Genomic DNA, 15,159 nt, shown 5'->3' with positions numbered 1-15,159 from the left:
ATCCATCCTTCCTGCGTCTCTCAGAGACCTTTCAGGTTTTTCGAAAGGATCGTTTGCTCGCCGCGCGCCGTCCAAGGTGCAGCGTAACTAACTATTTTTGCTCTCGCGCGTCGACGCGATTTACCTACTTTACGACGGAACGTTCATCGCGCGGAAATTTACTAGTTTGATGCATTACGAGTAATTCGATCGGCGAGGGTGATGCGCGCGCGGAGGTGTAATTAGTTTATTCGGGGGGGGGGGAGCGTATTATGTACGTATACGAAGTATCCGGCATGAATTTAAATTTCACGCCGATGTAAATGTGTCGCCGATGGCACAAGTATTCCATTCGTCGATGCTATTTAATGGACATGCAGATACGCGTACGTGCAATGATGATTAAAGTTATTTATATTCCCGACGAGGAGTCGGAATATAAATTGGGACGTTGGCGAATGACGAGGATTTACGGGTCGGGCTCATTTCGCGGAGAACGTGCGAATGATGGGCGATAAGGCCGATGGAAAGAAAAAGGCCGCTGAACCTGAGACGGCGGAAAGTTTTGAAGATTATTTCGAATTAGTTTTAATTCGCCGTAATTGGTCGCGAAGCGACGCCGCACCGGAAGCGGCGGGCGGGAGGGAGGGAGGTGGGCCAAAAATTCGTTTTAATTAAAATTGATAATCCCGGGTGAATGGGTATTACGTAAGTAACCTCTCGGCTGCATTGGGAATCGAACAAGTTTCCCCCCCCCCTTTGAAAGTTATTTGAGATTGCGAGTTACGTCCAGCTCCGGAGAGCTTAATGGCGACGTTGTGCAATCGTCCGCACACAAACGCAAACGCCCGACGCACTTACGCAAGCTACACAATTGTGCTGTCGACGATACGGACCCTGTTCATTCTACTTTCTTGTATTACATCGGGGGGTGGACGACGGAGCGATAAATAATCGTGGGATATCCGCGTATACTCCCTGTACATGATACTCTTCATGTAAGTTATGTTCGCACATATTTCTGAAGGATAAAAGCTGAACAATATCTGTGCCGTAGACAAGTCTCGTTCATTGTGTCACGGCGTTACTGTTAACTGTTGTACGAGAAATAGCGGGGATAGCAGGAAGACAATGCCGTTAAGCGAACGGATGAGCAAACACTCCAGATTAATTGTCCCTTTCGTTTAAACTTTCATTTTATTTATGAGTCATTTTTACTTATTTCTCAAAATAGAGTAGACGTATATATAAACGTATACAAAGAAATATACAATAGATACAAATCTGTAAAAGCGTTCTGTGAATATTTGGAAACACACAATCGATGATATCGCTATATCGAGACGTATAAAACATAATCTAATTATTATTAAATATCATCGTGAAATTAATTACAATCGATACATTAATTACAGTTGTAATTTATCTGTATTATCTTCTATCAAGATAAAACTTGACAGAAGAGGATACACAGATGCTCTAAATAAGGCGCGCAGCGGTATTGTCTCTCCTCTCTCGTCGAATAGTTATCCAAGTAAAACAGAGCGATACAGAAAGAGCCAGACCTGCAAATAGACGAACGGATATCCAGATAGGCGGTCTGATAGAATATCGATAGCGGTATATCTCGAAAGAGGAGGAAGGGAACACGTCGTGACAAGACCGCCCGCCTCGTAGCAGGAGTGCGTTCATCTTGCGAATGCATACACACACACACACACACAAAACACACACGTAGGGGGCGAAAAAGGAAACAACGCCACAACGCGCGGGGGGTGTCGCGGGGGAAGAGAGGCCTCGACGGGGGTGCCAGGAGGAAAGGGGAGACTGGACCTATTGAGGCCGGCTCGGAGTAGTTCGGAATCTATATCGATGGACCAGATTTGACTCGTACGTACGCACATTCACCCCCCGCGGCACAACGACGTCGGAGAGGGTGCGTGTCGCTCCGCCCGACGTACGTGTGTGAGTGCTCTTTCCCGTGTACGTACACCCGTCGCTAAGACACGTTTAACGACGCGGGGGACGCAGGCGCGGTTTCGCGCGCGGTCACGCTCGCGCACTCGCGGCGCGCGTCGCCGGCGCCGTCGTCGTTTCGCGGAAGGAAATTGATTCTGCGCGAAACGCAACGGGGGTTCGCAGCAGCGACGGAGCCAGCCGTGCACCACCAGAGAGAAGCCGGGCTCGGCGGGCCGCGCATACTCTTCCGCCGGGGAATAATCACTCCCGTGATCGAGTCACGCAAGGATCCGCGTTCGCTCCACGTAACGCTCAGCCCGACGACCCCCGACCGCGGCGTATTATGTAAGGGGAATGTTGCCGCCGTCGTCGCTCTCTTACGCTACCCTTTCACACGCGCGCCGTACTGGCTGTTGCTACTGCTGCTGCTGCTGCTGCTGCTGCTGCTGCTGAAGAGAAGAAAGAGAGAGAGAGCGAGAGGCCGAGCGGAGAGGTGCCTCTCCGACGACATGCGAAGAGACGCGTCCGACGCGACGACGACGGACGACGAGCGAGGATCGCAGCCAGCCCTGGTGAGACACGTCGACGGCGACGAGCGACCGAAGCATCCATGGAACTGAAAATCCTCCTGTGGGTTCACATCGTGGGTGAGTTGCCTTCCCCGACGCGGCGCGGGCCCTCCCGCACCGCCCTGCGTCCCTCGATCGTACGTGCAATGCGTATACACTCAGAATCTCCCTTTTTGGCAATGATATTATACCCATTGTCACATCGACGGCATGCATGCGCTCCGGGGTACCCTCCCGCTATACCGTTCGCCTAAATTCGCGTGTCCTGCCGCGATGCCTTCCCGCTGGCTATTAAGCTGCCTCGCACGCTCGTTAGCCCCGACAGACGGCATCCTGCGATATAGATTTCATCCTCGCGGCCGTTCCTGTCGGCCGAAGCGAGATTGCTGCGAGATGGCTTATTCAGCTAACGTGGATCGTCCGCGCGGAGAGCCGCTCTATACTCCTCTCGAGAACGAGATGGACCACTTTCGCGTGACCGGAGCGACGGCATCACGAGCTTGCAGCTGCAAAATACGTCGAAATAAGTCGAGTTAGCCGCGAACAAATATTTCGCTCGAAAACGTAATATGAATAACGTTTGCACTGACACACGTCTGAGTAAACACATGTGCGTGTACGTGTGCAAACCGACGATATGTATAAATTTTACCCGTGTGTGTTCGACTTTTCGGTCAAGCTATTACATTAAGCCCGATGAATTTATTATGTTAACATGGATTAAATTAAATTGCCGATATTAAGCGATATTAAATTATCGCATCGAAACGCACGGGGCGACGGACGATAAAAATTTCAAGCTAAGCACGTGCGTCTATACATTACCATCGTTAATTTAGCTCCACCGTGAAATTCATGCCTGAGTGCGCCAGGTCAAGACACTTTTTCACGATATCAGAAACTTTCTCCATTACGGATATTAGCATAAAGTATATATATATGCATACACGATGCGGTACGCGCGAGAATTGCAAAGCCATCGCCATCGTAAGGATTATAATAACGCGATATACGCGCAAACGTCGTCGTCGGGGGGACGGAAGGGGCGAGGGAGGGAGTGCATCGGGAACGTCTGTCTGAATCTGCGCCGGGATTTCCCAGCTCTCGTGGAAATGGATTTCGTCTCGACGTTGGGCGTTGCTATACGCGGGGAACAAAGCGCAAAAAACTGCTAGCGGGTCTCTCACTCGTCTCGGGATGAGGAAGAGGATCCTTTTTCGCCGCGAGCGTTGAACTAGCGGGAGAGCCGGCGGTGTACCCGAGGAATGTCGGACGCTGGCGTCGTCGCGGTCGGGTCGTTGCACCGTTCGCCATAAAACGTGCGGGCGTTCCCCGTAATAGGGCATTAACAAATTTAACGAATTCCCATCACGGTGGTACATATAATCGCATTAATGACATTCTGGCGAATGCGATTTTACGACACGGGCGCGGTGGAGAGCCCTCTCCCCGCTCGAGCCGGATGAATTCACGCTCCGCTCCGCGCTAGCGAATCTGGCCTCATCAAACTTCCTCTCTCTCATCGATGTTTTTCTTCCTTAATATTAACGCTCGCGTCTCGGCGAGCGATCAAATATCTGATTATCCTGAATCCTGAGACTTCGCGACGATTCTCCGTAAATGGAGACTCCACGCTCGCGCTGCCAAGTCTAATATGTCAATCTTGCTCTTCTTTCGAAGATTATATTTTAAAACAGCTCTGTCATCGATAGAAGCAGGATCTTTCGCTAGATAAGTGTTTTTCTAGTCGGAATTCTTTGTAATATGCAGGTGATTATGAGAAGGACATAATTTCTACATGATAGACCGCGGTGGTGTTAAGGAAATATCTTCGACAATTCAATAAATTAGCAAGTTTTAAATTATCGAAAAATCGTTATGTTGACATGCTGATAAGAGATATTCATCCGTCGTTTGCAGCATGTGATTAATTATCGAAATCGGCGAATTAAATCTTAATGTCTCCTCGTCGCGATAAAAATGGACGGGGCAGAGAACCGTAATATCGAGAAATAAACTCGCCGGAATTATACCATTTTCAATCCCGCTAACAAAATAATAACGCTTGATAAATGAAGTGTTAAAATGTATACTCCACGCGATCGTATACGATAATTGCAAACCTGCGCGTCTGACGTTAACAAACATCTCGCTTGAAAACGAAATAGCGCGCTTCAAATTGAATGGATTCCGAAACCCGATATTTAAGCGCGAGATATCCCGTCTGTATTAGCGCGATATTTTTACGAGCCGGGAATCTACTGTACAAAAAGCGAGTTATAACCGAGTTTTTCTTCCTAAAAAAAAAAACAAAAAAAAAACGAATGAGGTAACTTCGCCTATCTACGCGTTGCCATTTATAACGCGCCAGATAACGATGTACAGCGGCGCGGCGCAACGATTGTTCCGTTATTACGGTATCTCGCTTTTATCAGTTTGCGCTAAAAATAGGCAGAATATACAGATAACATTATCGCGGAATCTCGCGGAATCGAAGTCTCAACGACGCGTTCTCGTCGCAGTAATTTTCGTTCGATCGCGCGCGCGAGCCTTTTGCCGGCGCGCACAAAAGATAAGCTTCCTATTGGAGCGTATATATGGGGATGTGCGAAGCGTCGAAGCGCACGACGATACGGGCCTCCTCTTTCTCTCCCTCCTTGCTTTCTCCCTTTCCGCAAATGCGATTCGTCGCTTCGCTCGGCAGCTAATTAAGCCGATCGCTCTACCGAACGTCATATATCCGTTTTGCAGATCCGTCCGCGCGCGATTGTCCGATCGGGCGAAATCGCGCGTTCATTGCGCGAGAACGCTGTCCCGTTAAACTGAGCGTATCGCCATTAGTGTAAGCGAATTAAGCTGAACTCGCTCTCGTATATCGGCATCGAATATTCCGAATCGAGCCGCTGTCTCTCAAAAGCAGATTGATATTACCTACTTCAACCATCGGATACACCGGGCGAATGGAAATTATTGCGAAGCGCTTATTGTTTGCGCATTTACTCCCTTTTTTCTCTCTCCTTTTTCTCTTTTACTCTCTTTCTTTTCCTTGTTTTTTTTTTTTTACGAGAGGCTGTACTTAACGCGACATTCGATTTTCCTCGAAAAAACTCGGATGGCTCGGAGCGAACTCGCCTCGTTAACATCTCGGCCCATTATCGTCGTCGCTCGAGAGCGCTTCGCGAGTGCGTTACGGCGTCGCGCGTGCTTTTATCTGTTTCTTTCGCACGACGGCACGTTCTTTGCCTTCGGCACGACGACGACGACGATAGTCTCCGGGCGAGGCGAGTCGTCACCTCAACCCCTTCTTTTTCCCCGTGAGTCGTCGCTTTTGCTTGCCGCAAATCCACTTTTTATTAACGACTAACGACCGGCCGCGAGAGAGTGCTCTCGTGGTTTTGTAACTAAATACCCGTAAGCCCCGTAAAGTGCCTCTGAACGGGGCAGGGGGAACATTACGCCCGAATCGTCACACCCTTTAATGCGCTGGGGCAATATTTCCCTGCGATACTTTCCTCTTCCCCCGAAACAACTTCATCCAATCCGTGAAACTGCGAGAGAGCTCCCGAGCATTATATCGATCCCGAGGAAAGAAACGCTAAGAATTTCTCGCCGGCGCGGCGCGCGGAAACTTTCGCGTAAAAATGTCGCATTGAAATCGTTGCGTTACTGGCATGAATCATTTACACGCGGATACTTTAATACCGCGGACTTTCTTTACATAAACAGGATCTCCAACTCGAGTTTGCTGACCACGAAGTTTGTGTCGCCTAATTGAATACGGTAACAAGTCACGACGCTGCGTTATGTGACTCGTATAAGTTTTAGATTTCTCTCCTTCAAGAAAGAGAGAATATACATTCGGAATACGTGTGTAAAAAAAAAACCAGAATTAATAAACTATAAATGGGATTCTCCCTTTCGAGCGATCGAGATTATGAAACGCTCAACAGATTTATTATGTAATCCTTTGTGCAAAAGTTGTGCGCGAACACATAAATAGCCGGAGAATGGGACCGTTTCGAAAGAGCGAACGATTCTCGAATACGTTGGCATCACGTGGAAATTCCGCGCGAAGGGCGACCGCGACGAGACGAGAGATTCGTTTGGGGAACGCGTGAGTTCTGTTTCTCGCGTGAGATCGATCCCCCATTCCTCGTGAATGAGAATATTTGGTCGGTCGTCGGTGGCGAGGCCAGCGAGGGGGCAGGGGAGGAGAGGGGAGGGGAACGGGGGCGCAACGCGGGAAGGATTCTATTCGCGATCGATAAAGGATTCCGACGGCCGACGTGGGATTCGCCGAACAATTTCAAATCCGCGGATGAGAGAGAGAGAGAGAGAGGGGGGGGGGGAGAGTGCGTTGCGTCGTCGCCGTTATTATAAGAAACTATTTCTCGCGAATCCGTATTATATTCGCGGTATCCTTTCATTACGAGGATTTCCGCGTATAATGATGATGTCGCTCTGATAACCAGTTCGTGGGGCTGCCTGCGAAGCCCAGTGGTTCCCAAGCTCGCGCGGCGCGCAAGGATCATTTGATCTAATTAAAAGATGAGGTTTCCTCACGATAGTCGCACACAGAAGGGTCTGAGGAAATATAATCTTTAATTAACGTAATGTATCTACCGTCGCGGCTTTTTGTTCCGTCGGGCGTATAATACAGCGGTGTATAAGGCGCCTGAAGGAAAAAATATATGATATCTTTATGTACTTAAAGGACGAATAAACTACAATGATGGCAAATTATTATCTTCACGCGGATCGAGCCAAAAGTCCTTAGCGAGATAACGTTTCGCTAGATCGAGTCGTGAAAAAGTGGCCCATACGGAATATCAAATCGAAGTAGACCATCGGCTGGAACTTTAAAATCGATAGCTGCACACACAATATTATATGACGTAGCGTCTTTATTTGAGCTCGCTCTTCCAGATAGGCGAAAGCAGGTTCCCCGTCGTCGCTTTCCCTATTTGGGAAACACTGTCCGCAGGCGTAATCGATGAGGTATGCATCGCGGGGCAATATTCAGCCGCCTCTCATGACGTGACACGGCAGAAATTCACCTTCGGCTTTCATTTCCTCTTTTCCCTCGGGGGCATGAGTCGAGATTCGGATCCGTACGCGGGTCCCTCTGCGTCCAGCAGCACGCGTGCCCTAATAACTTCGCCAAGATCATCCGTCCCGATAAGCGCGCAACGCGAGCCGGACCGTCGTTTCAGCGACAAACGGGTGTACAATACGGTTACCGCACGCCGTCTCTCGGCGGCACCGATAAAATATAATTAACGAGAACCCCTCCTTTCTTTTTCTGTTTTTCGTAGGAATTTGTTCGGGTCTGAGAGGAGTGCGCATCCAGATACCGACGGCCGTGAAGAAGGGCGAGTCGGCGACGCTGAAATGTTGGTACGACACCGAGGGCGACCCATTGTACGCCGTCAAATGGTACAAGGGGGGTCGAGAGTTTTATCGCTATGCCCCGAACGAGAGTCCGCCCGTCAAGACCTTCCCCATCGGGAACCTGACGGTGAAGGTAAGTTTCCCCTCCCCCCCGTTCTCGATTCAAGGAGACGGACGAGCTTACAATATCGGGTGTTCCGCGGGCCGTCGCGAAATCTCGAGATCTTTCCGTGCCCCGGCGGGACCGCGCGAAGAAAAAAAGCGGGTGTCAAGAGGAGCGAGAGAGAGAGAGAGAGAGAGAGAGAGAGAGAGAGAGAGAGAGAGAGAGAGAGTGAGAGAAGGGGTGAGGATTTATTGCGGTCGAGAAGTTGCGAATAGAACACGATAACGCCGATAGCGCCGGAACGTACACAGTTCCTGCTTGTTGTATAGCGTACCGTTCTACATATCGGCTGATCGAAGTTTTTGAATTCGAGCTGTCTCCCTACGAGAGGGGTAACTGATGGCCGTCGCCCGTCGTCGATGTGCGCGCCGCTCGTCCCGCACTGGTGTGTGTTGGGGGGCGTCGCGTTTTCCCTCCATTAAAAATTTCGTTTTTATTTTCCTTTTTAATTTTTTAACTCGACAGGAGTTTTATATCGCGTTTTTTTATTGTAGTCTTAATATTCGATGTATGGTATCGCAAATTCTATATTTTTTACAAATTGCATTTTTTGAATTTATATTGTAATTGGATTTATATCATACATACGTATACAGTGTTATACACACATGTATATGTAATATTGCGACGTTTGAGTTGCAATTTTTTATTCTTTTTAATGTAACTCGCCCTCTCTAAATGAGATACGTTCCACCTCACTCTATTTTATTCCAACGTTTCGCGGATGCATCGTTTACTCGCCTCAACCCAGTTGCTTAAAACGCCGTTAAATATATAATTTTATGCGCGGTCCGGCAAAGAGTCCAATTAAAAATTCCGCATTTCGTACACGACAGCTCCGATTACGATCTAATGACGGCTGTTATGACGAACGTCCCGCGCGCGGTGAGACGCGACACGCATCCACGGTGTCGGTGGATAGATCATACCGCATTATTGCGTTCGCGCACGCGCGTCTTTTTTTTTTTTTTTTTTTTTTTTTTTTTTTTTTTTTTTTTTTACGTCCACGACCCGTTTCTATAGCGCGCCGCATTTGTACGATATACGGACGCCGAGCCGCAGGCGCTTTCCGCTGCAATTCGGACACCTTGCTGCGACAGTCATTATTTTTACATCGTCGATAACGATTCTCGGCAATCGGCAGCTTCCCCGATATGTAATAAAATAGAGAAGAAGTGGAAAAAAAACGAAAATGCAAAAGCCCGAGTCATGCATCGCCGAATATTTAACATCGCCGCGGGTGAACCGCGCGGGGAGAACGCGAGACGGGGTTTCCCCGTTTGGGAATCAAACCGGGGCTGGATATCAAATAACCAGGTCGGTCGCATGTCGCGCGATTGGTGGATGCATTGGTCATTAATGGATTGGACGAATTCCTCTCGTAAGCGCGCCGCGTTACGTATTCTCCCGCGTATGTACACGTACGTACATACATGCCGCGCGTATCATCCGGGAGAATTCCCGCAGTCCCCTCGTGTCTCCGATAATCCCTATACGACGAAGACGAAGATGAGAACGGCGACGAGGACTCGCCATCGTGCCGGAGGCGCGCGGCACGATCGTAATGAATTACCGTTGTTCCGCAGAAAACGGAGAGCAACGCGACGCAGGTCGTGCTGACGAAGTTGGAATTGGAGGCGGCGGGCGCGTACAGCTGCGAGGTATCAGCCGACGCGCCTTCCTTCCACACGGCTATGGTTGACGCGGCGTTGAACGTCGTCGGTAAGTATCTCTCCCGGTGCTCTTGCGCTCGGGCACGTTAATAACTTGGGACGCCTGTCGTCGACTGCATAAAAACACGGTTAGAGCGTTATTACTAGACGGACGATTTAACGCGCCTCGTCCGCTTTAACGGCGCGTCCCCCCCCCCTTTCCTGCCTCTCCCCGTCCGCTGCGATATCGAGTTTTTGATAAGGGGAATAATAATAAGCGCGCTATTTAAATCGCATTCTCGTCGCCGATAAAACTTTTACGATAATTCACCGTAAGATCGACGAACCGAACGCGCTTCGCGGAGGTAAAAACGCGAAAGGGAGGGAAAAGGAGAAAAACGAGGAGACGCTTACGCCTCGCGAGCGACGCCTTTCGCAATTTACAGAGGGGGGGCGGGAGGGGGTTGCGCGCACCGAGTAATATATTTTAACGACGTAAATTGCATGTCGCTATTTTCGAGGTTCCTTCATTAAAACGTGTGTGGCGTCCGATAAATTGAGGCGCCGACAACATTTTGCCGAGAGTTGTTCCTTTTTCGAACACACGCGGTAATCTATTCCGATATTACGTTACGAGAGCGTAACCCTTCCGCGCTCCGGGTACAATTAAATGTCTTTTTTAATTACTCGCGTCTCGCTCGCGCGCGCGCGCGCGTTACAGCCAGCCGCGAATGAGGAACAAGAAATATATATTCCGCGTGCATCGCGAGTTTCACGGAATTTCGGAGACGCGACACAAATCTTCCGCGAAGGACGGGGCGGGGGCGGGACTATTCAATTCTCGCGTCAGAGAGACGCAGCGACATTTTTATTCTCCCCCACATCTCGTGTCGTAAAGGAGCGGCGAGGCGCGCGAATTTACGTCCACCGTAAAAAGTGAAAAAGTAATATTTCGCGAGCCCGGGGCTGCCGGCGACACGTGCAGGCGCTTGTAACGAGTCGCGCGTGTGTGCGTGCTCGACGACGCATTGCGATAGCGAAAAACGACCGAGCACGCGAGCGCGAATCGCTCCGTCCATCGTAAGAGAAAGAATTTTTCGCACGAGAGACGAGAGCGCGAGACGGGGCGGCCGTCCTCCTCCTTGTATCGACCAACTGTCACCGTTCCGCCGAAAGTTTCGACTGTGTGTCGGCCGGGCTTTGAGAAACGACGACGGGTCCGGTCAAGCTCGGTCAAAGCGACAACGTCTCGTCTGCACGCAAGCTCGAGCGGTGCTTGGTCGCGTGAGGGTGTACGGGGTGGCTCGAACGTAAAAAGAATCACCTTTCATATATATACGTATTCTTTGTTCTGAAGCCTTGTATTCGCGATGCTGGAAATCGCTCCGAGATCTCCGACGGAGAAAGAATTGACCAATCGCATTGTTCAACTGGCCGAATTGTTCAAATGTGATTCGTTTATAATCTCGGAACGATTTCGTGGATCAGTATCGTACGGACACAAGGCTTTATAGCATCTACTGTGAAAAAAACGTTATGCGCGATTGAAAAAAAGGGTTTTCTTATCGTCGATTTAAAAATTTCACGTGAGATGAATTTTACTTCACCGTGGACCATGCAATTTGATAATTTATTGCGGACGCGTTAATGTGAGAAATTGAAGATTTGCTGGAAAAGAGATGATAGTTTTCCTCGATATTTTCGCCGAGAGAAAATCTGTTTTCGACACGACGAAGTAGTATATGTATGCATGGAGAAGAGGGTGGCTCACCGAGGCCGAGAGGGGGGCGGGGCTGAGGTGGCTAGATCTGGAACACTCTATATATGCGGAGCATATATTGCCTTCGCAGAATTGCCCTCTGAGTTGCCGTCGATACAGGGACTAAAGAGGAAATACCACGTCAACGATCCGCTACGTTTGAACTGCACATCCGGCCGGAGCAAGCCAGCCGCGAATCTCACTTGGTATATCAACGATCGACAGGTATGCTCTAACTGCTAATGATAGTAATGCGCGCGCGGTTAGACGAGGGGGATATAGACGGACGGAAAGGAACGGGAGGAGAGACGGAGATCAGATACCTCTATTTAGTTTACCCCGGCTTTGATCCATTATCCCTGATCAAACGTCAGAGACAAGGGAGCTTATGGGATACGTTCCTCCTCGAGCTCGAGATGTTCCGCAAAGTTGGAGAGAGAGTAGCATTCGCGCGGCGCGGAAAATAATTTAACATTCCGATCCTCGATTAGCGTACAACATTTAACGTAAATATCTCTCGATCGCGGCTTAATTGAGAACGGCGTTCGGAAATTTTGATTCTTTGGATATCGAAAATCTGTCCCTAATTATATTGAAGCAATTAAATCTGCGCTATCGATATTTTATTAATTATAAAATTAAACGGCTGAAAATTAAAAATAAAATGCTGAAAACTTTTTTGAAGACTGGATGCATGTTTTAAAATGACGGGTATTTTTACAAATCGTAATTTGCAATGCTCAAAATAGCTCCCCTTAATCGCCTTACGTCAACGCACCTCTACGTAAGTTATTTCGCGTGCTAGGCACGAACGCATGATCGTCGGAATATTGATATCGCCATGCTACCACAAGAATTTATATAACAGCAGCATTAACGATATATACGAAGCAGAGCGCGGATATACTTTTTCATTTTTATTCCGCGATATCAGTATTTATTTCACCTCTTAACAGTCCATTATACTATCGTCAACTCATCGCGGTTATCAAATAAAATTTAATTAAGTTTAGTTTATTTTTAATTAAATATATTTGAGATAATTTTAACTTTCATATCAGAATATATATGGCTCTGACACACGTATATATAATTGCGAAGAACTAATTTTTCCACATTATCCACACGTTATATTTTTTTACGCTATGCATATTTGTATCTCTACATCAGCGACCGTATACATTTAGAGAAGTTTTATCTAATCCCCGTTGACTAATTTACTTATCTTTTCCGTTTCCTCTCTCTCTCTCTCTCTCTCTCCCTGCAGCCTCTCAAATCGCACGTCCGCACGTACAGCCCGCTCGACACGAACGAGTCGGAGTGGCAGATTTCGCAAATTGGACTCCAGTTCCTGGTTACGCACGATCACTTCGTCAACGGCAAGCTGAAGATACGTTGCAGCGCGTCGATATACGACATTTATTGGCAGAGCACGGAAGTCAGCACCGAGGAGGATCGGCCGCGGGTGATACACTACGAGCCCGCCGCGACAATCGTCGGCATCAACTACCTTCAGCCACCGCCAAATTTTCAGACCGGCCAGAAGAAGCCCGACGGGCAGGTTGGAGTGAAAGGTAAAAAAAGCTTCCTCACTTTTCCACTTGCCGGATCAGCGTGACGCAATTTCATTATTCCCAAGAAAGAGAGGGGCGGTGTACCTGTAAATCTTCTCGGTCGACTCTGTTGAACCTCGATTATTTATCGAAATTCGAGACACTTCGGGAATCTGAACGCGAACGCGGGCGCGGATTTATTTGCTTCGAGAGAGCGTTCTATTTTTTTTTTTCGAGCTTGAACAACATCCGGCGGGTTCTTTGAGCTCCTTGCTTTGAAACACAGAGTCGGAGCGTCCAGCAAGCCACGCGCTGCGTTAAGCCGCGATCTGAATTCCTCCGTGCGCGCGGCTTAATCCCACGAGAAAGAAAAACGAAAACACAAAGAATGAGTGGATCGTATTATTAGAGCGTCTCGTTCGATAATTTTTCAGTGCTGGGGTCGTCCACTGGGGTGAGCCTGCTGCGGCCGTCGGCGAGGATCGTTTTGGAATTGTTTGCGCTTCTTCTAATCGTCATTCGTTAAAGGCATATATAGTGCATCGTTCGAGAAACGCGCTTTGGAACGCTTTGCGTACGTGTTTGTAAGAGGACGAGAAGGAGGAGGAGGAGGAGGAGAAGGAGGAGGTGGAGGGAGGGCTCGAGAGGCGCTTTGTGCGAGGATGACGTTTCCTCTATGGGATCGCCTCGGATCACCCACGCAACAGCAATATACAACCGGAGCGAATACAGGGAGCTCCTTGGGTCACGTCACAGCGATGAAACCCTGAAAGGCCTTGTTCGAATTGCCGGAGGAATGGAAGTGACGGGGACGCGCGAGACCGAGGATTCGATTGGTTTCGGAGGGCAGAAAAGGCCGAAAAAAAATCGTGCGGACGTGGCGGGCGAGCCCCCCTCGCCCCCCGCGCGCGAAATGATTTATCCGTCGTGTAGTTCACTCGTCCCGACGATCAACGAATGTCCAAAAAGCACTACAGCGACGAACAGACACGCGGCTGGATATATATATACTCGCGATATATATATATATATATATTCGGGAGTTATTTTACTATTATTAGACCATATACTCTTTGCTTCCTTCCAGCGGGGATAATGTGTTTGCAATGTGTAGGTTTACGTATACATATAGTACGTTTCGTCGCATCATACGAGAAGATAGTTGTTTTTTTTTTTTCGTACTTTTATAACTCAGAAAGAGACTATAACGTAGCATGAATGTACGTGCGTATTCCTCGACAGCGCAATAACACGCATACACGTGGATACAGACACACATATACGGAAGTATAAACAAATGTGCATGTACACGACAGATATGAGTAGGGTAAAATCACTCGATATACAGACCAGCGTACATACACGTGACACATACATTCGCACAGTCTCTCATACACACATACACATACACTGTCGTCACACTTTTTCTCCGTACGAATAACTGATGAGTATAAAAGTGTTCGCGAAAATACATATTGCGGCCCGCCTAAGTATTTTACAGTGTGCGAGATGATGTACCTGAATCGGATATTGGCGCGAACTTCTTTTTTTTGTGTTGCTATTTAGGGACTATGTATTATATATATTATATAATAAGCGAGGAAAAGATGTGCTATATATATATATATCGAGTTACATGGTAACGACACAACTTTGTGTATCTCGGTCATTCCATTTCGTATTAAAGCGTAATTAATTTATTGACGAGGCTGATTTAATTGATGTACAGTACGATTTATGGAGTTTATTATAAATTCATTAAGTATATTGTCACTGTGTTTCTTTGTATGTGACCTCTATATCTCTTACATCTCGCCGCAATTCACAAACCGTTATGCTCTAATATCTTTTTTTACATCATGCAAATTAATAGACTCTACTGTCTGTGCGTACGTATACCATTCATCAAATAACGGTTGATAACATCATAAATCATATTTGAGCGCAGTTTGCGCTTATCGACATTCATTTTCATGAAATCAATATTTCCGTAAAAGTCGCGTTCGAATTAAAATATGCTATCAAATAAGGTTAAAACATAAGAAGAGAATATCTGGGAAAGATATTAGAATTTTATATATAAAGATAATAATTGAAAATTATTGAACAATAGTTTCTTTAATTTTATTTTTTG

General features: G+C 47.8%; 1 protein-coding gene across 1 annotated transcript; it reads left to right on the top strand.

Moving 5' to 3' along the window:
* The first annotated feature begins 2,147 nt into the window (after positions 1–2,147).
* LOC143903390 (uncharacterized) lies at positions 2,148–14,792 on the top strand. Its single transcript, XM_077416941.1, has 6 exons — positions 2,148–2,585; positions 7,823–8,031; positions 9,648–9,783; positions 11,564–11,697; positions 12,740–13,046; positions 13,460–14,792. The coding sequence occupies exons 1-6, from the start codon at positions 2,549–2,551 to the stop codon at positions 13,549–13,551; spliced, it is 915 nt and encodes a 304-aa protein (XP_077273067.1). The 5' UTR covers positions 2,148–2,548; the 3' UTR covers positions 13,552–14,792.
* Positions 14,793–15,159: the final 367 nt, after the last annotated feature.

This window comes from Temnothorax americanus, unplaced genomic scaffold, assembly GCF_048541705.1.
Source record: "Temnothorax americanus isolate GAGA-0224 unplaced genomic scaffold, ASM4854170v1 Scaffold46, whole genome shotgun sequence".
Classification (NCBI taxonomy): Eukaryota; Metazoa; Arthropoda; class Insecta; order Hymenoptera; family Formicidae; genus Temnothorax; species Temnothorax americanus.
This window is presented reverse-complemented; position numbering and strand designations above follow the sequence as displayed.

Excerpts from the sequence above, each read along its gene's own strand:
- LOC143903390 (XM_077416941.1), top strand. The coding sequence starts at position 2,549 with ATGGAACTGAAAATCCTCCTGTGGGTTCACATCGTGG. Across the intron at positions 11,698-12,739 it reads GGTATATCAACGATCGACAG|CCTCTCAAATCGCACGTCCG; the intron begins GTATGCTCTAAC and ends CTCTCCCTGCAG. Across the intron at positions 13,047-13,459 it reads CGGGCAGGTTGGAGTGAAAG|TGCTGGGGTCGTCCACTGGG; the intron begins GTAAAAAAAGCT and ends ATAATTTTTCAG.